The sequence below is a fragment of the Mastigoproctus giganteus genome, chromosome 8 (genome assembly GCF_048544385.1).
Source record: "Mastigoproctus giganteus isolate SK-2022 chromosome 8, ASM4854438v1, whole genome shotgun sequence".
Classification (NCBI taxonomy): domain Eukaryota; kingdom Metazoa; phylum Arthropoda; class Arachnida; order Uropygi; family Thelyphonidae; genus Mastigoproctus; species Mastigoproctus giganteus.
This window is the reverse complement of record NC_143582.1, coordinates 158,043,135-158,066,262: the sequence shown is the minus strand read 5'-3', so window position 1 is coordinate 158,066,262 and position 23,128 is coordinate 158,043,135. Positions and strand designations below refer to the sequence as shown.

At 36.5% G+C, this 23,128-nt stretch overlaps 1 protein-coding gene across 1 annotated transcript in view; it reads left to right on the top strand.

Moving 5' to 3' along the window:
• Nucleotides 1–23,128, top strand: part of LOC150081954 (E3 ubiquitin-protein ligase SHPRH) — a 504,999-nt gene that overhangs the window by 272,080 nt on the left and 209,791 nt on the right. The window contains exon 12 of the mRNA XM_090380382.1: nucleotides 6,619–7,369. Coding sequence (XP_090236508.1) covers nucleotides 6,619–7,369 — 751 coding nt within the window. The remainder of the gene's footprint in view (nucleotides 1–6,618; nucleotides 7,370–23,128) is intronic.

The window sequence follows — 23,128 nt, the reverse complement described above, 5'->3', positions numbered from 1 at the left end:
GGATAGGGAAGGGAAAAAAGAGTATTTATATAAATAAAGATGAAAAATAGCAATAGAAATAGGATAGTAGGAATGTTCGTATCACTCTTGTATACACTAATAGTTTTACGAATGGGAAGAATGGTAGAAATAGAAAGAAGAAAGATAAAAAGCAAAGAAAAAGTTATTAAATAACACTAGGCTAGCCGGGGTTGTGAAGCCTAACCATATAGTAAGGGCTCTGGCTTTGTAAGCATTAGTATACAAGGGAGCCTAATACCAAATGCTTGTATTGTAAGGAAAAGTCAGATGTAAAAATATGTAAATCAAAAAATGCCAAGAAATGAATCCAAAAAGAAATCAAAAGTATAATAAGAAAGTGAACAATACCTGGAGTTTTCAAGTAACGTGTAGCAGAAATAAGCTAGTGGGAAAAATATTATGTATATTTTTCCTGCCATTTTTCCCTTGTATATAAAAATATACAAGGTATTGCAACAGCCGTTTCTATAAATATGGTGTTAGAAGGGTATACATCCTCATTAGTATCCTGTTTTGCAGAGGTGTAAGTATGGCTCCATATGTTTAATTGACATCAAGATAAAAAAATGTAGCTGTTGTTCTGTCCCAGTAAGGGCTTTCTGCACATGCTATCGCCAGTAATGTAGGCTGCCACCAGTCAACAATATCCCGGGTGCTGAAATTAAGAGAGTGACTATGCATCCCCAAGATCAATATTTGAAATGACTATGCCTTCGTAATTGTGATGCTAGTGCTCCTGATCTAAAACTGGACTTTGAGATGGCCTCTGGTGTTGAAACATATGCACGAACTATCCAAAGACGGCTTTAAAGAAGCCTTTGTTGACCCAACAAATGAGGAAGAGATGACTTGCTTGGGATAAAACGCATGTTTCATGGACAAAAAAGCAATGGGACACCATTATCTTTTCTGACGAATCGAATTTCAACCTGCATGGCTTGGTTCATGACACGATATGTCAGAAGATGAAAATTGGAGGCATACCATCCTGACTGCATAACACCGACTGTAAAGTTCCCCGCCAGTGTCAGATGGTCTGGGGATGAATAACAATCAAAGGGGTGGGACAAATTAAGTTTATTAACAGAACAGTGAATGCAGAAACCTACACTGCTATCTTGGAGGAGTACCTTAAACTTTTTATTAGGGATCACCACATAGATGTCCAATACTGCATTTTTCAACAGGACTCAGCACCTTGCCACACAGAAAAATTTGTAAGTTTTATGCTATTTAGATTTAAGCCTTGTCCCACAAGGCTTAAAACATACTTACACCAATGTTTTTCCTTGTTTTTCTCCCTTAAGGTGCAGTCATACCTCAGAAATGCTGGCATTATAGTGTTGGACTGGCCTGGCAACAGTCTAGATTTGAACCTTATTGAAAATTGGTGGTACATAATGTCATCTAAAATTGCTCAGAAGAAGCCAACAAGTAAGATTCAGCTGCAAGAGAGCAGTGTAAGGGTGTGGTACCATGGAATCAGGCAACCATATATCCAGAAGTTGATTAACTCTATGCCAGATCATCAAGGAGGAACAACAAAATATTGAGGACTTATTTTGCTGATGTACAGTACATAATACTATTATGTTAACTTGTCATTTCAGTTTGTACACGTAAATGCAATAAAATTGATTGCCATTTGCATGATTTCTCATATTTCCATTAATTAAGCATTTTACCCTTTGGGAAGATATTTATGGCAATTAGGTATATCAGGCGGAGTCTTTTTATTGGATTTCATTCACAGAGATATATATCCCATCTAACAAATGCATTTTGAACATTTCTGCAACCCACAATGCAGCTCAAAACACATTATTTGCAAAATTCACATGTGATGCAGGTTTTTTGTCCGCCACTGTATATATAGAGCTAAAAACTAAATTAACATAAAGTACAATTAACATAAGATGGAGCCTGGAGTTAAAAGGAACATGTAGTTTAAGTTTATATTATATAAAGACAATGAACAGAGAAGATAAAGGAAAAAGTATGGACAAAATAGTTAATTAATTTACCAAATATGTACATAGACATATACATTCACCCATGTGAATCTTTTGATCCTTGATTCAGTCTCTTGTGATAATTGTCCATTATGTTAGGTAAGTTCATTAACCATTTTGTCTATACTTTTTCCTTTGTTTTTTCTGTCCATTGTATTTATATAATATATATTTCAACCCCTTGTTTCTTTTAATTCCAGGCTCTGTCTTATGTTAATAATATTTTATGTTAATTTAGTTTTTTAGCTGTTCCATGTATGCATTTTTCTTTAGCTCCTCTGTCATGTCATCTGTAAAATACACTCATGTGTATTTTACAGATGGCATGTATTAGATTTAAAATACATATCTAAACCAGGGGTGGCTAACTTAATTTGTGATGCGATCTACTTTTTTTCTTCGAAATGTGCCACAATCTACCATCTCAAGAATTGCACTGCACCTGATTAAAAAAGTTAATCAACACACATTGAAAAATTTTGTTTATAAATTTTAAAATTAAATACAATTCAGAATTCTTATTTTAAATTCATACGTATTTAAATTTTTAATTTATGTGAAGTTTGTGTCTTAATGTCATCTGCCAAGCTTTCAAAATCATGGATATACTGTGATAAGGCCAACCATAAAGAACCTTCTGTATGCAAGTCTGTAATAGTAAAGGGATTCTACGTCTTTGTTTGTTTCAAATATGAAAAGGCTGATTCACATAGATATGTGGAACCAAAACAGGAATTTAAAAGTTCACTGCATTTTTTTACATTTGGGTACTTTTCTCGGCAAACATATTTCCAAAATGAATTTCCTTTTAGGAAGATATCGTTTTGCAATGTAATAATTTCATTTTCAAGTAATATTTTCTCCATGTGAAAAAATCTCAGTGATTTTTTTCTGCAATTTGTTTCGTATCTAAGTTGACATTAAATGTAATCCCAAGGGCTCACATCTGGTGAGTATGGGCTTGGCACACCCAGGGTTCTGAGCTGGATATCATCATTCTTCTCTTTCTTGGCTTCCTTGCACCATATAGCTAATAATAATGATAATAATAAAAAAGTATAAGAAATATATTGAATAATGTCTTCAATTGTTTCAAAATCATCCAACCCTTACTCAATTTCAGAAACATATTTCTCACTATTAAATATTCAAAAACAGAATAATTTTTCAAATGATCTTTTGCATATTTGCAAAATGATCGATTTTTTTTTTTCTTTGAGATCCTTTGCCATTGCCAAAAATTGATATTTATATGCAGAAATACTACTAATCATGTCACCCACATTTTTATTTTTTCCTTGTAATTCCAAATTCAGATCACTTAATTTACTAGTAAAATCTGCCAAAAAAAAAAAAAGCCAAATCACACAACCACTCCATACCTTGTAGCTGTCGATAATCATCTCCCCTTTGATCAACAATTTTTTAAATTTCATTCGGCAAATTTTGAAATCTCTGTAGGAACTTGCTCCAATTCATCCACATGACATCTGTATTTATATCAGATCTGGTTCATTTTCATCGAGTTGCATTTTGAAAAGTTTCCTTTGAAAGGATTGTCCTCTGATGGAATTCGTGATTTTTAAAGCTTTGTCCATAACACTTTTAGTATATAATCTTTTGCTGGCTAATACTTGTTAGTGAATGTTAGTAAAATGTTACTCAAAAAATCTGGGAATTGATCATCTTTTTGGCACAATGCAATGAATCCGTTAAGATGATACATCATTAATGCTTTAGTTCCATCTGTTGTTATTGATATGAGCTTAAATAGTGGTAATTTAATTTTTTCAATAAAATTTTTGAATGTGTTAAACATATCAAGACCTCTAGTTCTTTATTTTAATGAAACCATACCCAGCACTTCTTCTCTAGTGGCAGAATCATCGAAAACCATGTTAATAAAAACAAGCAATTGAACTGTTTCACCAACATCTGTAGATTCATCCGATTGTAAAGAAAAGGATGCACAATTAGCGATATGAGCACGCAATTCTTCGCTGACATTTTTACTCATTTTTTCGATGTGTTGCATCACAGTATTTCGAGATAATTGCAGATCTTGAAGAGCACTTTTAATTTCATTTTTGTTCTTAAAATTTTCAAAAAGAGAATCTGTTAATTCTAAAAATGCATCTTTGATGAATTGACCGTCAGAAAATAGTTTGCATTTTTTTTGCAAGAAGATGACACTTTAAATGATACTGCAGTTACTGCTTTAAGATTGTAAATTAGGTGTCACGAAGAAATTTTGTTGGGCAAATAATCTGGATTTAAGTTCTTTTAATTTATTTTTTCTAAAGTCACTATTAGGCAGAAAATCCAATTGGTATTTACCATGGAGTGCATTGAAGTGCCTTTCTAAATTTCCTTTTTTAGGTATAGCCATGGAAGCATTGCAAATCAAACATTTTTCTTTTATCATTATAAAAAAGTATTCTAGTTCCCACTCTTGATGAAAATGATATGTTTTACTCTTTCTTGTAGTATTCATTTTAAATCAAAGGGTATTAAATTAACGTATAAGTACTGTCCAGTTAGTAATATTAAGTAAGCTAAATAAGAATTCGACACATACGTTATGCTCTCCACAACATAACTGCGTGATTTTCATTAGACAAGCCTAATGGCTGTGCGGCGACAAGAGTAGTCACATGGTTCAACGGATTTGTAATACGAGTATGCAGTGGGTCACATAATAATAATAACATTTAGATTTTGACTAATCTATTTTTTATATATATTTAAAATTTGTCGCGATCAGCCCAAATTAAAGCCGCAATCGACTGGTAGATTGCGGTCGACTTGTTGGCCACCCTGATCTAAACTATGTTCTACTCTAAATTGAAATTCTCCTATTTCCCTCAATTCACTTTATTAATTTTGCTTTGATATGGCACGTACTTTGCGTTAGAAACAGAGAGGAGAGAACAAACTGGAGGAGACGCGGGTTGCGTGATATAAACAATATATTTTTATATATATGTTTTAATATATTTTAATGTGTTTTAATTTTTTCAGTATCTGTACTTTTTATTTTTCTATATCTGTACTTCATCCTTTTGCTTATCTCATATTTCCCTTTTGTCTTCCCTCTTTTTTCTTTTCTCTTTAACTTTCATTAATACATGACATTTATACTCATTATGGTTGTTGGGTGCTTTTTGTCTATTGGCGGCCCTTGTCCATAAGTGTTCCCCCCATCTTCCTTTTTATATATATAAAGATTCTCTCTCTCTCTGTTGAAAGAATACACCAAAATTGAGCAGCACTCAGTAATTCAGTTTGCAAAAGCCGAAGGTTTAAAAATCTCCAGGAGGGGAGATAAAAAAAAAGCATCAGCAGTCATATGCATTGCTGGCTGAAAGATAAATTTTTACACATGTTTAACAGCCTAGTATCAGGGTGCCTCCGTAGCCAGGTGGGAAGGAGCAGCAGTGCGTAGCACACGCTTCTTGATTAGACCGGGGTTCGAGCCTGTCACCACCAAATACGGAGGATGCGGAAAGGTCAGGGAATGACCACCGCATATCCCGGAGCAATATGGCCTTAGTTGCTAATGCTCCTAAAAACCAAATAACAACAACAACAGTCTAGTATCAGGACAAAAAGATATAGTATGCTAAATGTGAGGGTTTTATTGCATTATGAAAGTGTTGGGCTAGCCATGTATTCTCTAAAGCTATTGATTTCAAATCCTAAAACTGATCTGACTTTGGATTTTTGTTACAAAATATCCACACATCTTTTTTGGATACTATAAACAGCATGAATTTCCTGATGATAACCTAGTGATGAAAGCAGTGCTAGACTTGCAAAGCAAAGAATGCTCTGCAAGGAATGAAAATGCTTGTACACCGTTGGCACTTTTTATTAAAAGTGAATAAGTGTTATTCTGAAATTTAATTTAAAAATATGTTTTCACTGTCTAATGTGTAGTTGTTTTTTTTATTCAATAGTAAAATTGCTATTACTTTTCAAATCATCTTCTGATGTATCGCCCATGCCTTGAATTTTTTAAAACATTTTCTGCTGGCGTCAAAGTTTGGGTAGACCTGGTTAGCCAATAATTCTAGCACATCAATTTTATTTACTGTTTTTTTATTTATTTACTTTTTTTTTTTTTTTTTTTATGTGTTAGTGTATAAGCATCTATGTATTTGCTTTTCCTGCTTTGAATAGTTGTTGGTTATTTTTCCCCTTATCTCTAGAATGAATCAGAATTAAATTTCAAGCATATTTATAAAGCTATTGTAACTATGATAAGCTTTGTCATTTGTCATGTTTAACATAATAAAAGAATTTAAATAACACAGCTGAAATAGTTCTTGACTGTTAATGATAATTAAATATCACAAAGAAATGTCTTCAATGGACATATTACATATGTATGTTTTTTTTTTTTTTTTAAATGAAGTTCAATATCTCATCACAAAGGACAGTTTTACTGCTTCATTTTAAGTTTAACTTGGTGTTGAAGTATGGAAGTAGAGAAGTTTGAATTATTTTCACCATGTATAAAATGTTGATTGAAATAATGCTAGTCTACTTACTGCAAACTATAATTTTTTTTTTTATTATTTAGGCCTTGCTGCTATTCACATTATTGATGAAGAATATGCTGAAGCAGTTGAAAAATACCGAGAAGCTTTGCAGTCTGTCGAAGATCATCTTCAGCATATTAAAACTGACAAATTACAACAACTCCATACTCTACATAATCTTTCTGAAATTCTAGAAGCAATTGGATTGATACAAAAGAGGCAGAAAACTGGAAAGAATGATGAGATTGAAATTTTAAGTAATGTTCCTAAAACAGTTAATATTCTAGACATAAATTCACGTTATTACAATAACGAGGTTAGCAAAATAGATGAAAACAGTACCACAGGGGTTTCCTGCATTATTCAAGATGACTGTGGCAATGGGCCTACTCCACAATTTTCTTCAGAAATGTATGAACAGAATATAAATGCAACAATTAATATTAATAATTGTCATACTGACCTAAATTGCACTAATACTGTGTTAGGAAATACAGTTGGAGTGGGACATACATTAAGGGATGAGTATTTACGGGAAGAGGCTACAAAGCTTCGAAATGTTTATTTAACAAAATGTATAAATCAAGTAACTGCTGCACGGGAACAACTTGTTCATGCATCAGAACAAGTAAAGGAACTGGATTCTAATTTCCTATGTCCAACAACAAATCCATGGTGGATTGGGATCGTTCAGTATTGCTGTGATGTCAAAGAAGATAATTTACTGGTTCAAAAAATAAAAGATGATACTGTGGCTATGAAAGGAGTTAATATTACATCAGTTATTCATAAGTAAGTATTTATTTGAATTCCTTAATTGAGTTATGAAGGTAAATATGATATATATATATATATATATTATTTCATTTTTCTGGTACTATGAAAGCACCTAAAAACCTTTGGGGGGGGTAGGGAAATTTGGAACTGTACTGCCCTGCTGTTAAGGTTTGTACCTTTTACTATGACATATTTGAGTGAAGTAGGGTTCAGGACTTTGTGGCTTAGACATAATATCATTCATAATAGGACCTTGCTTCAGAAATATCCAGTGTGCTTTCAACCACAATGCCAAACTTTCATTGACTGCATTGTATGGAGTAGGTCATCACATTAATATTTCAGTTTCTAAATATAAAACTTTTTTTTATTTAATTTGTAACCAGTAGAGGATCTTATTAAAATTTTATAGCTTTCTTTATGGTGTGGTGGGAAATGTTATAAGCCTTTGGTGTTGCAAATAGTATGACTTTTTTGATTTCCATACTTGCACATGGAAAAAAAATTAAAGAAGCGACAACTTGTATAATACATCCACAAAGTTCCTGTGTAATTTTTTTTTTTTTAATTAGTGAAGGCATATGATTTAAGTACTGTTTTTTTCAAATTGGTGGCCTTTAACAGCAAGACATTTGCTATTGAAATTGTTGGAAGAATTTTGAAAATCGAAGAAACATCCAAGATGTCAACATCTTTAAATCTTCCACTGAGGCAGCAGCTTACACTTTGTAGGCATCTTAGAATTGAATACCTTCAATCATTTTACTCTTGGAAAAGCAGCAAGAGATAGAAAATGATTATAATAGTCATTGCTGTTCATGGACTAATGTTTTTTTTTTTTGTAGTTGGCGCATCGACTTCTGTGGCCATAATGCACCTCCCAAGGTTTTTTTTTTGCAGTACTTTGATCCAAGCCCGAGGTGGGATTCAAACCCGTGACCTTTAGGTTGCCAGGCAGGCACTTTACCCACCCGGCTAGCCCGGTCGGCCTAATGTTATTTGTGGACTCTCAAGTTTCAATGCTGGGCCCCCTGTTTTCAGTATTTATTAATGATATTGAGGAAGACATATCAAATATGAAGTCTAAGTTTGCTGATGGTACAAGGGTTTATAGGATAGTTTATGACACAAATCACAGTGCGCCACTCTGATATCTTGATAAATTTGGTAGTGTACTGTAAATAGGAAATAAAAGTTAAACATTGATAAATATAATTTATTGCATTTGAGTAACAAACCCAGAATAATAATAATACCACAAGTTGAGTGATACCACATCCAAGGTTGTGGAAAATTAAAAGACCTAAGGGTAATTGTCTAGTCCCACATGTAGTTCTCTGAGCAGTAAAGGCATACTCATGAGGATCTGGTACAGATATACAAGAATGTTTCCAGCAGAGACAATGAGGTGATTATTCCATTGTATACAGCAGTGTTTAGGCCACATCTTGAATACTGTACTGCATATTTTGAAGCCTCATTTTAGGGAGGGTATAGATCTGTTATAACAGGTGCAAATAAGAGCAACAAGATTGGTTAGGGCACAAAAGGGTACTCTTACCAAGAAATATTTAGTTCTGTAAATTACAATCTGGAACCTAAAAATTTGCTTTCAGCCAGAGAGTAATTAATTGTTAGAATAAAGTTATGGAATTGGTGTTATGGGATTGAGTATTTTGAAGAAATATATAATTAAGGATTTGACTAATTGTTAGAATAAAGAGGCAAATAAAGGTAATTTAGTTTATTATTTTTGTATGGCTGATGTTATTATAAGCTCGTTCCCTTGTATCATTTTGCAAGGATGCAAGCTTTCCTTGTATCATTTTGCAAGGAAATCAAAAAGAAAAGTCTTCAAGCATATTGAAGACTTCTTTTTGATTTGCAGGCGCCTCCGTAGCCAGGTAGGAAGGAGCAGCAGTGCATAGCACACACTTCTTGATTAGACCGGGGTTCGAGCCCGTCACCACCAAATACGGAGGATGTGGAAAGGTCAGGGAATGACCACCGCACCGGAGCAATATGGCCTTAGTTGCTAATGCTCCTCAAAACCAAATAACAACAAATAACATCTTTTTGATTTGCTTTATAAGGTTAAAAATTAAAATACTTAGGAAACCAACTTGCATAGATAAATATTTGCATTTTTATTCACATTGTATAATCAAAATTAAAAATCTGTTCTGTAAGCATTATTAAATGCTTTTCTCTATGCCTGCAACATAGTAATTTGAAGAAAGTAATCAAATACATATATTCAACTACATATATTCAAATACATATATTCAAATACATATATTCAATACCCATCACAACTTCTGTGTAAATAAGTTTATCTTGTTAAGGTAGAAACAACAGTTACTTCCATATAATATTATGTTTCCCTAGCCAGGTTGCAGAATGATTCATAATGAATGAATTAAGAACTGTTTATGCTTCATTAGTAAGTTCTTATTTAGCTGTATAAGCTTGATGTTAAATATGATATTAGTATTAGCCATGTAGTGCAATACTTTTGCTGCACTGGTCAAAAAAAGAAAAAGTAGATAAGAATATACAAATTATGTGCTTCCTTCCTCATATAGTAACTATCCAGTTTGACCTATGAATTTATTCAAACTGTCAGCCTCAACTACCTGTGAATGCAACCTGCTCCAGAAATCAATGACTAGCCAGCTAAAAGAAAACCTCCCACAATCTTGTCTAAACTTCTTCCCTTGTAATTTGAATTTGTCCCCGAGTTCTGGAATCCTCTATAACAGTGAAAATTCCACCTTTGTTCATTTTACTAACCCCTCTCAGAGCCTTATAAACTTCTTTCAGGTCACCTCTAAGGTGCCTGGTTGCCAAGCTCTGTAGCCCACATAATCTAAGTCTTTCCTCATACAGTCCACCTTTTTACTAATCTTATCATGTAAGTTGCCCATCATTGGACCCTTTCAAGAAGCTGTGTCTTTTTTCCGGTGAAGTCTCCGCACTTGGATGCAGTATTCCAAATGTGGTCTTACGATTGCCTTATACAGTGGGATTAATACCTCCCTATCTCTACAGGATTATGAACAATAGAGCACTATGGGCTTTCCTGGCCACTGCTCAGAAAACATGACTCCTATATTGTAACTGACAGATCCTTTTTTCTCCTTTACTGGTTTTAATTCAGCCCCACCTGGTGTGTAATTTGTTTTGGGGTTGTTATTCCCCAAGTGTAAGAAGTTGCATTTTGCTGCATTGAAACATAGCTGCCACTTTTCTGACCATTCTTGAAGCATATTCAAGTCATCCTGAAGGAGCATTGCTTGGCTCTGACCATTAACAACTCTCAATCTTCATATCATCTGCAAATTTTGACATCACATTCTTTATCCCTTTGTTAATGTCATTTATGAAATCAGAAATAACAGTGGTGCAACACTGAACCTCGTGGGAGCCTACTTCTGACATTACACCAATCTTAAGAATCTCCCTTAATCACAACCCTTTGCCTTCTGCCCTGCAGCCATATTAGAATCTTTCCAGTAATTCCACGTTCCAGTTCATACAGTAACCTTTCAAGAGGGACTGAGTCAAGTGCCTTGCTAAAATCCAAATAAACTATGTCAAAATCAATGCGTAATTGTGTAAAAATAGCTTACTAGGTTAATTAAACATGATTTTCTCTTAACACAACTATGTTATGTGTCTTTCAAAAAGCCATTTCTATCTAAATGTCTCTGGATTGTACTCTTAATCATTGTCTCTAAGCTTTCCCTACTACTGAAGCCATCCTGACCATTTCGTAGTTACTGTTTTACTCTTAGAACTGCATTTATGTATTGGTGATAAGTTGGAACTTCTTCAATCCAAAGGAATCTCTCTCTCTCAAGTTCAGTGATGCCCTCCTAATTAACCTCAGTGGTTCAGTACACTGCCTCCCTCCAAATTACTGGGTATTTGCCATCAACTCTGAGAACTTTACCTTTAGGGTCAAAAGTTTCTAATAAACAGTCATCTGTAATTTCAGAATCACTAATTTCATATGGCTCAGTCTCACTTGCACAGCTTTTCCTCAGCATGAAGTGCCTATTCAGTTTAGTATTTTATTTACCAGGGTGGAAAGCTTAGTCATTTACAAATTCCTTAGTTTAGGAGACAAAACGTTCATAGTAGTAATAAATATATGGAAATTATATAATGATATATATTTATGTATATATACTTTATTATATATTTTTTATTATAACAACAAAATAATTCTATTTATTATGGATTGTTATGAATGTGTTATTAATATGTGGCATTAATGGTATTGTTATGTATTGGATGCTATATAATTTATTTGATTTCATGGAGTGGATGTAGGTATAATATAGTACATTTCAGGCAATTTCAGCATTAGCATTAGTAGAGGCATATCATGCAAGAAAGCAAGCTTATGCAGCATCAGCCAAAAAAAAAAACAATCTCCCATTTCACCCCTCCGTTCGTTCCAAGTACCTGTCCAGCTCAGCCTTAAATTTATTTAGGCTATCAACTTCCACAACAAAGGATGGAAGGCTGTTCCACCAACAAACCACCCACTGGCTAAAGGCAAACTTCCGCAAATCTATCCTACATCTGTCTTTTCTCAATTTGAATTTATGCCCTCTCAAATGATTATTCTGAGCAAGAGGAAGAATTCCATCAGCATTGAGCATTATCAAACCATTCAAGGCTTTATACACCTCTATCAGATCACCTCGCAGGTGCCTAGTCTCCAGACACTGTAATTTGCAAAATATAAGCCTTTCTTCATAAGAGCAACCCTTTGTTCCATTCACTAATCTTGTTACCCTTCTCTGTACTTGTTCCAACAGCTCTACATCTGTCTTAAAATGAGGCCTCCAGACCTGTATACAGTACTCAAGGTGTGGCCTGACCATTGCCTTATATAAGGGGATAATCACCTCCTTATCCCTGCCAGAAAAATTCCTGTATATCATTGACAAAACACTATGAGCTACTCTTGCACTGCTCAGAAAACTTCATATCTGCCTGCACAATTACCACCAGATCCTTTTCGTTCTCTACCACTGTCAGTGTAGTACCACAGAGTTGATACGTTACTCTGGGATTACTGCTTCCCATATGTAGTACTTTACATTTATCAATGTTAAACTTCATTTGCCACCTCTCAGCCCATCTGCTCAACTTTTCTAGATCCTGTTGCAGCAGCGTACTGTCATTAGTGTCCTTAACAACCCTGCCAATCTTCGTATCGTCTCCAAACTTGGACATTAAGCTTGATATACCATCATCAATATCATTTATATGATATTGATGATGTCAGAACCCTGAGGGGACTCCACTAATAACATTGGTCCACGATGAGCAGTGTCCATTGATTACCACTCTCTCTCTCTTCTCCCACTCAACCATTCCTTTATCTATAGCAGCAATTTACCTCCAATGCCACACTGCTCCAATTTGTGCAGCAGTCTTTCATGTGCAACAGTACCAAAAGCCTTTCTAAGATCGAAATATATGATATCAAAGTTATTCCCTGCATCCAGTTCCTTTTTCAACACATCATAGTATCCAATCAGATTGGTCAGGCAAGACGTTCCCTTAACAAAACCATGCTGTGTCCGAGCTATAACTGAAGTCTTGTCTAGATGATCCTGCAGTGCTTCTTTAACCAGTGCCTCCATTAATTTTCCTGGAACAGAAGTTAAACTTAAAGGTCTATAATTACTTGTGTTGCCCTTTGATCCTCTGTAAATTGGGGTCACATTTGCATTTGTATATCTCCAGCCCCTGAGTCCAGTGAAGCTCTCATAATTATGGCTAAGGGTTTGCTTACTTCCTTTGCTGCCTCCTTTAATATAACTGGATAGATCCTGTCTACCCCTGGTGCATTTTTTATGTTTATCTTCAACAGTTTCTCCTCCAATTTCCTCTCAGTTATTACAAAATCATCCAGCTCACTGCCCGAGTTTAACTCACCTCTGGCATTCCCCTCCCTGAATAACTCCTCATGGGTGAATGTAGATGCAAAATACTCATTTAGTTTGTTAGCCACCTGAGCAGGATCATCAACAGTTGAACCTTCAATATCCAGTGGACCAATCTGATTCATCTGTTTCCTTTTAGAGTTTACATTGGTAAAGAACTTTTTGTTGTTTTTCTTTGCATCCTCTGCCAAGGATTTCTCATAGTTTGCCTTTGCCTGCCTAATCTTCTTTGTGACTTGGTTACAGACCAGCTTATATATGTCATAGGCTTCTATGTCACCCATTAATTTATGTGTATCCCATGTATTTTTCTTCTCTGCCACATGTCTCATTAGTTCATCTGACATCCATTTAGGCCTAAACCTTGAACAATATTTCTTAGTTGGTATGTAAAGCCTAGTAGCTTCCAAGATAAATTCTTTGAATGCTTCCCATTTTGAATTTGCTGTTGGTAACGTCATCAGTTAGTCCCACCGTATAGAATTTAAATACTGTCTCAGACCACCGTAGTCACTTTTACGAAAGCAAAAACCCTTCCCTTTATTCCTGATGGTAGTTTCCTCTTTGAGTAAATCCCACTTCAGCACACTCTGATCACTGCCACCTAGTGGTTCCTTTATCTGCAGATTCTTAATGTATGAAGAATCACTACTGATAATCAGATCAAGAGTATTACTCCGTCTAGTTGCCTCCTGAACATTCTGATGTAGAAAACAATCATCCAATAAATCCACAAAAGCCTTGCTAGCGTGTGAGTGACCAACCCACAAATTCCAGTCAATAACTTGGAAATTAAAATCCCCCATTATAGGACACTCTGATTTACTGGCCCACTCTATTTCTCTGCACAATTGCTCATTATACTCATCAGATTCATTAGGCCTATAACACACACCCACTCTCATTTTTCCTTTCCCAGTGCTTATGTCACACCAAACTGACTCGACACTGTCCAGCGATGTTGACTGGCTTCACCTCCTTGGATTTTGTGTTTCTTAACTAATAGTATAACCCCTCCTCCCTTCCTATCTTGTCTATCCTTCCTGTACACATAGTCCCCAAATTGCAGTTCTGCATTCCTTATATCTGTGTAACACCACGTCTCTGATATCTCAACTATATCTGCCTTTGATGTTCTGAGCAATACCTCAAATTCCTCAAATTTATTTACCAAACTCCTAGCATTGGTGTACATGCAAGTATACATGCACCTGTTCCTATTCTCAGCTACCCTAACACAATCTGTGTGTTTACTTGTACCGCAATGACTCCTAGCAGGCTCTGAAATACCCTGCATCTTGTTTTCCAGGCTGCTGCTCATTCCAATAAAAGCCGTGCAAGAATCATTTTCACCTCTGCCAGTGGCTACTGTTAATCTATTAGTCTATGTATCTCCCAAAGCTAGCAGTCTTCTGACCCACCTAACACTGCCTCGATAGCATCAGCAAATATTCTTGCACCCTTTCTATTTAAGTGTATCCCATCCCTGTAGAAGCAGTCTCTCCTGTTAAAAAGTACAGACCAGGCTGAAAAAAAATTCTACCACTTGAGCCTTGCACAATCTTTCCAGGGTCGAATTGATCGACAAGGCTCTCATCATATACTCCCTCCTATCGTGGAGGGAGTATATGATTTTATGTATATGATAGTATATGATTTTATGATTTAGCCTAATGATGTTGACTAACAAATTTTAGAATTGATGGTGTCAAGATATGTGCTTATATTTAAAAAGATTTAATCTTGAATGTTACATATATATACTAATCTAGACACGTAAATATACAGAACATAAAAGAAAAATACAGAAAATCCATTCATTCATACGGCCATCTCTCCACTACTCATCAAGAGCTATGAACAGATAGATAGCCAAACATAATGAGTGGCTCATGCATATCCATTTCTGTTGTCCCAATAATTGTGATTATTAATTATAATTTGAGACCAAATGTTGATTTTCACTTTTAATATATAACTGGTATTTACAGCAAAAGGCTGAATGATGTAAGGAAGGAAACTTTTTTTTTTGTATCACCCCAAAATAATTAAATAAATTAATAATAATAAAAATTCAATAAAACATGATATTCCTATTCTCACAGGGTAATCCATTTCTGTTTTAAACTTAGACTTACTGCCTCCATTGCATTGGGTTTCAACTTATTCCAATGTTTACATCCCATTTTCCATGAGCGAACTTTATGAGATTCAATCTTCTGTTATTTCTTGAGATTTTACATTTGTGGCCCCTCGTTCATGTCTTGCCCATGAAGGAGAAAAATCTTCCTCATTCATTTTACCCAATCCTTTCAGCCTCTTAAACACGTCAACTAGATCTTTCCTTAGACGTCTACTTGTCAAACTTTCTAGTCCACTTCTAAGCTGTTCTTCACATATGCATCACTTTGCTTAAGAAGAAATATCTTGTTATTTATTAAAACAGACAATACAGAAAATTTAAAGAATTCCAACAAAATTCAAATTCTGATAAAATGAGGGTATCAGAGCCTTTGCTACTTTTAAGGGAAGAAACAGAGGCCTGGCCTGTACCTAAAGAAAGAATCAAGTTTTACTGGGACAAATGTTTTTGTACATAACTTGTTTGCGGGATTATTTCTTATGTTGAAATGGGGACACTTAACTTTTCCACTTGGCTTTATTTAGTAAGACTGCATACACATAAGTGGTAATCAAGGGACCCTGCTCTTCGTGGACTAATGTTATTAGTCCACGAAGAGCAGCATCGGGTTTGGTGTTGGGCCCACTGATGTTTTGTATATTTATTAATGATATTGAAGGTATATATCAGGCTTAATGTCGAAGTTTGCAGATGATACAAAGATTGTCAGGGTTGTTAATGACAGTAATGGCAGTGTGCTACTGCAACAGGATCTAGAAAAGTTAGGCAGATGGGCTGAGAAGTGGCAACTGAAGTTTAACATTGACAAATGTAAAGTACTGCATATGGGTAGTTTTAACACCAGAGTAATGTACCAACTGTGTGGCACTACACTTAGGTTGGTAGGAAATGAAAAAGACCTGGGAGTAATTGTGCAGTCAGATATGAAGTTTTCTGAGCAGCCCTTTTGCCACTTCTCAGCCCATCTGCCTAACTTTTCTAGATCCTGTTGCAGTAGCACACTGCCATTGCTGTCATTAACAACCCTGCCAACTTTGTATCATCTGCAAACTTTGACACTAAGCCTTGATATATCTTCATCAGTATCATTTATAAATATACAAAAACAACAGTGGGCCCAATAGCAAACCCTGTGGGACTCCACTAATAACATTAGTCCACAAAGAACGGCATCCATTGATTACCACTCTCTGTCTTCTCCCACTCAACCACCCTTTTATCCATTGTAGCAACTTATGCTTAATACCAATTTGTACAGTAGCCTTCCATGAGCAATGGCGTCAAAAGCTTTCCTGAAATCCAAGTATATGATATCAAAATTATTTTTGTTATCCAGTTCCTTTGTAACCACATCATAGTATCCAATCAAATTTGTCAGACAAGACTTTCCCTTAACAAACCCATGCTGTGTCTGATTTATTGCTGCTGTCTTGTCTAGATGATCCTGCAATGCATATTTAACCTGTGACTCCATTATTTTACCCGGAACAGAAGTTAAACTAACTGGTCTGTAATTACTTGTGTCACCCTTTGATCCCCCCGTGTGAATTGGGAGTACATTTGCACATCTCCATTCCGTGGGGACTTCACCTGAGTCCAAGGATTCTGTCATAATTATGGCTAAGGGTTTGCTTAGTTCCTTTGCCACCTCTTTTAATATAACTAGATTAATCCCATCCACCCCAGGAGCCTTTCTTATGTTTAACTTCAACAATTTCTCCTACACTTTGCTCTCGGTTTTTAAAAAATCATTAAGCACTCTGTTACAGTTTGATAAACGTCTGACGTTTTCCTCCCCTAATAACTCCTCATGTGTGAATGTAGATGCAAAATTCTCATTCAGTTTGTTAGCTATCTGAGCAGGATCATCAACAGTCGAACCACTGATATCAAGTGGACCAATCTTGATTCATCCCCTTCTTTTTAGAGTTTATATAAGTTTGTCATTTACATAAACAAGGATTGCTGGAGGAATTTTTTAGAGAGCCTAGGATTACCTTGCATCTTGACAAAATTCTTACCTGCTACCATGAGAATGATGAAACAGCTCAAAGCTTGTACAACTGTTTGTATCATTTGAAGGAACAATGTGAGATAGAGGAATTAGACCAAAGCTTTCTGGAAAGACTCATATACACTGATGTGTCAGAGGAATACGTGAGGAGTTGATGTTTATATACAAAAATAAAATAAAATGATAAACACAGAACAGTCACTTATGTTTGTCAGATAAAATGAGAACATCTCTACTGATGGAAGGATAAGTTATGAGAATTTATGCTAGAATGCAAGGTTGTTCCAGAACTACTAGCATAATTCAGAGACCTATTTATGCTGTATTGGCATGTTCTTATTTTAGCTATTCAAGCTTGATGTTCAATGGGTAATTTTACTTGCTGGATGAAAAGGTTTAGTAATAGTCATCTAGACAAATAGTTCATAGTAGTAAGAAATATATGGAAATTGTGATGATATAAAAAAAAATGGGTACTGAAATTGAGAATAAAGATCTTTTGTTTGTCTGAAGTATGTACTTTTCAGACGTGTATTAACTTGTTTTACTCAAATATATTTGTTCTATTCACCGTCAGCCTGCCAGTCAGTGACTGGCGGGCTGACCGTGACTCACGACACTAAAATGCAGGATTACCATCAAATCCACGTGTGGACAGGTTTTGCAGCTCCCACGAACGCAAAGTCTTTAATTATACTTAGCCGCTTTATTGATTGGTAGATTAAATTATTTTCTATAAGTAGCTTATAGACCTAGTCAAGCTCCGTGGTTTATTTTAAATTTAGATAACATGATTTGGAAAGTAAATAATATCTCGTGTCCATAGATTAGCCGTTCGTAACTTTCCGTCATTGTTATACGATACAACGTGTGCTAGCGTAAGGTTTAACGGAAAACTAGATAGCGAGTATAATAGTATCAATTAATCAGTAAAATTTATTAATCTTATTAAATTTCATTGTCAATTGAATTGTACTTTTTTAACTAAACAAATATAGCGACCTAGTTATTACAAATATATATATATATATATATATATATATAGAGTTATAACTGAATTAAGATATAGGTTTAGGGTTATATTTTGTTTGGAATTTATTGAACTTGAATAGAAATCATGACTCAGACCACAGCTGCAAAGCAAAAGGCTCAAACTAGTGGAAGTGCTGTGGCTTAGGGGAGAACTGAGGGGGGGGCAATGGCCCTCTGAATCACAGTCTATAGAAATGCACTGCTTGTTTGATGTTTGTGGAGCAATCAGGAATGGAACATGATATTGCCAAGGGGAATGTCTTTGTGTGTGCACGCGATGTAAGAAGTGCGAGGAAAGCAGATGCCAACTCGGCATTGTTATTGGCTTATATGAGAGCTTGAAGGACAGGGTGGATGCCCTCAAAGGATTTAAATTGAGAGGCCCATCAAGCTCTCAGCTGCCCACATCAATGCCAGAGCTTGCACTTGAACATCACGAAACGCAGCGGCAACCCCCAAGGCAGAATGCGCTGGTCCCAAAGGAGCTGGTTGTTGTAGGTGACTCTATTGTCAGGGAAACGGGGGAACATATTGCAAAAAGGATAGATGGTACAGGAACAGGGTATGCCTGCTAGGGGCAAAGGTTGATGACATTGTAGGGCAGATATCATCCTTTAAGGGCACAAAGGGTGATATTGTTGTACACGTTGGCACTAATGATATTAAGATTAGGAGACCCGCAGAATTACTTAACAAGTACAAGACAATGCTGAAAAAAAAGCCGTGAGTTAGGGGTGAATTTGAAAGTGTCTGCAATTCTGCCTAGATATGATAGGAGGGAGTATATGATGAGAGCCTTGTTGATCAATTCGGCCCTGGAGAGATTGTGCAAGGCTCAAGGAGTAGACTTTTTCTCAGCCTGGTCTGTGCTTTTAACAGGAGAGACTGCTTCTACAGGGATGGGATACACTTAAATAGAAAGGGTGCAAGAATATTTGCTGATGTTATCAAGGCAGAGTTAGGTGGGTCAGAAAACTGCTATCTTTGGGGGGATACATGGACTAATAGATTAATAGTAGCCACTGGCAGAGGTAAAAGTGATTCTTGCACTACTTCTATTGAAATGCAATTGAGCAGCGGCCTGGAAAGCAACGTAATGGGAATTTCCAGGACTACTGGGAGTCATAGTGGAACAAGTAAATACATGGGCTGTGTTAGGGTAACTAAGAGTAGAGGTGCAAGTATACTTGCATGTACACCAATGCTAGGAGTATAGTTAATAAATTCGATGAGCTTGAACTGCTAGTCACAACATCAAAGGCAGATATTGTTGGGATATCAGAGACATTGTGTCACACAGACATAAGCAGTGCAGAACTGAAATTTGGGTAGTACAATGTGTACAGAAAGGATAGACAGGGCAGGAAGGGAGGAGGGGTTATGCTGTTAGTTAAGAAACACATAAAATCTAAGGAAGTGCATCCCATTGATGTGGGTGGACAGTGCAATGTTGAGACTGTTTGCTGTCACATAAGCACTGGGAAGGGAAAAATGAGAGTGGGTGTGTATTATAGGCCTAATGAATCTGATGAGAATAATGAGCAATTGTGCAGAGAAATAGAGTGGGCCAGTAAATTAGAGTGTCTTATAATGGGGGATTTTAATTTCCCGGATATTGATTGGAATTTGTGGGTTGGTCACTCACACACTAGCAAGGCTTTTGTGGATTTATTAGGTGACTGTTTTCTACAGCAGCATGTTCGGGAGGCAACTAGAGGGAGTAATACTCTTGATCTGATTATCAGTAGTGATTCTTAATGCATCAAGAATCTGCAGATAAAGGAACCACTAGGTTCCTTTAACTGCAGATTCTTGCAGATAAAGGCAGTGATCACAGTGTGCTGAAGTGGGATTTACTCAAAGAGGTAACTACCATCAAGGGTAAAGGGAAGGGTTTTTGCTTTCATAAAGGTGACTAATGTGGTCTGACACAGTATTTAAATTGTATACAGTGGAACCAACTGATGATGTTACCAACAGCAAATTCAAAATGGGAAGCATTCAAAGAATTAATCTTGGAAGCTACTAGGCTTTTCATACCAACAAAGAAACATTGTTCAAGATTTAGGCCTAAATGGATGTCAGATGAACTGATTAGACATGTGACAGAGAATAAAAATCATAGGATACATATAAATTAACATGTAACACAGAAGCCTATGATAGATATAAGCTGGTCTGTAACCAAGTTACAAAGGAGGTTAAGCAGGCGAAGACAGATTACAGGAAATCTTTGGCAAAGGATGCAAAGAAAAACAGCAAAGAGTTATTTACTTATGCAAACTCTAGAAGGAAGGGGAGGAATCAGATGGGTCCACTTGATATCGATGGTTCAACTGTTGATGATCCTGCTCAACTACCTAACAAACTAAATGAATATTTTGCATCAACATTCACACATGAGGAGTTATTCAGGGAGGGGAATGCCATAGGTGTATTCAACTCTGCCAGTAAGCTAGATAATCTTGTAACATCTGAGAGTAAAGTGGAGGAGAAATTGTTGAAGATAAACACAAGAAAGGCACCTGGGGTGGATGGAATCTATCCAGTTATATTAAAGGAGGTGGCAAAGGAAGTAAGCAAACCCTTAGCCATAATTATGAGAGCTTTCCTGTACTCGAGGGAGGTACCATGGACTGGAGATGTGCAAATGTGACCCCAATCCACAAAGGAGGATTCAAGGGAGACACAGTAGTAGTAGTAGCATGTGATGCAAGAAAGCATGTGTATGAGCTTATGCAGCATCAGCCAAAAAAAAAAAAAAAAAAAAATCACACCATTCCTTCCAAATGCCTGTCCAGTTCCTCCTTAAATTTATTCAACTTATCAACTTCCACAATGACAGATGGAAGTTTGTTCCAGCAATTAACCATCCGCTGGCTAAAGACAAATTTCTGCACATCTATTCTACATCTGTCTTTTCTTAATTTGAATTTATGCCCCCTTAGATTTGTAATCTGAACAAGTGGAAGGATCCCATCAGAATTCAGCGTGCTCAACCCATTCAAGGCCTTATATACCTCGATCAGATCACCACGCAGGTGCCTTGTCTCCAGCCACTGCAATTTGCTGAACTTAAGCCTCTCTTGGTAAGAGGATCCCTTCATTCTCCTCACCAATCTTGTTGCCCTTATCTGTACACGCTCAAGTAAATCTACATCCTTCCTAAAATGAGGCAGGCGCCTCAGTAGCCAGGTGGGAAGGAGCAGCAGTGCGTAGCACACGCTTCTTGATTAGACAGGGGTTCGAGCCCGTCACCACCATATACGGAGGATGCGGAAAGGTCAGGGAATGACCACTGCATATCCCGGAGCTGTTGTTGTTGTTATGTTGTTATTTGGTTTTTAGGAGCATTAGCAACTAAGGCCATATTGCTCCGGTGCGGTGGTCATTCTCTGACCTTTCCGCATGCTCTGTATTTGGTGGTGACGGGCTCGAACCCCGGTCTAATCAAGAAGCGTGTGCTACGCACTGCTGCTCCTTCCCACCTGGCTACGGAGGCGCCCCGGAGCAATATGCTCCTAAAAACCAAATAACAAACAACAACATCCTAAAATGAGGCCTCCAGACCTGTACGCAGTACTCAAGGCGAGGCCTGACCATTGCCTTATGCAGAGGGATAATCGCCTACTTTCCCTGCTAGCAAAATTCCTATAAATCATTGAAAAAACCCCATGACTTGCCCTGGCAGCCTGTCTGCATTGCTCAGAAAACTTCATATCTGCCTGTACAATTACACCCAGTTCTTTTTCATTTTCTACCACCTTAAGTGTAGTACCACACAGTTTGTACGTTTCTCTGGGGTTACTTCTACCCATATGCAGTACTTTGCATTTGTCAAGGTTAAACTTCAGTTGCCACTTCTTAGCCCATCTGCCCAAATTATCTAGATCCTGTTGCAGTAGCACACTGCCATTACTGTCATTAACAACCCTGCCAACCCTTGTATCATCTGCAAACTTTGACATTAAGCCTTATATACCTTCATCAATATCATTGATAAATATACAAAACAACAGTGGACCCAACACCGAACCCTGTGGGACTCCACTAATAACATTAGTCCACGAAGAGCGGGACACATTGATTACCACCCTCTGTTTTCTCCCACTTAACCATCCTTTTATCCATTGTAGCAACTTACCCCTAATACCATTCTGCTCCAATTTTTACAATAGTCTTCCAAGCTTTCCTGAAATCCAAATATATGATATCAAAATTATTTTTTGCGTTCAGTTCCTTTGTAACCACATCATAATATCCTATCAAATTTGTCAGACAAGACTTTCCCTTAACAAACCCATGCTGTGTCTGAATTATTGCTGCAGTCTTGTCTAGATGATCCTGCAATGCATCTTTAACCAGTGACTCCATTTACCCGGAACAGAAGTTAAACTAACTGGTCTGTAATTAATTGTATAACTCTTCAATCCCCCTTTGTGAATTGGGGATACATTTGCACATCTCCAGTCCGTGGGAACCTCCCCTGAATCCAAGGATGCTCTCATAATTATGGCTTAGGTTTTGCTTAGTTGCTTTGCCGCCTCCTTTAATATAACTGGATAGATCCCATCCACCCCAGGTGCTTTTCTTATGTTTAACTTCGACAATTTCTC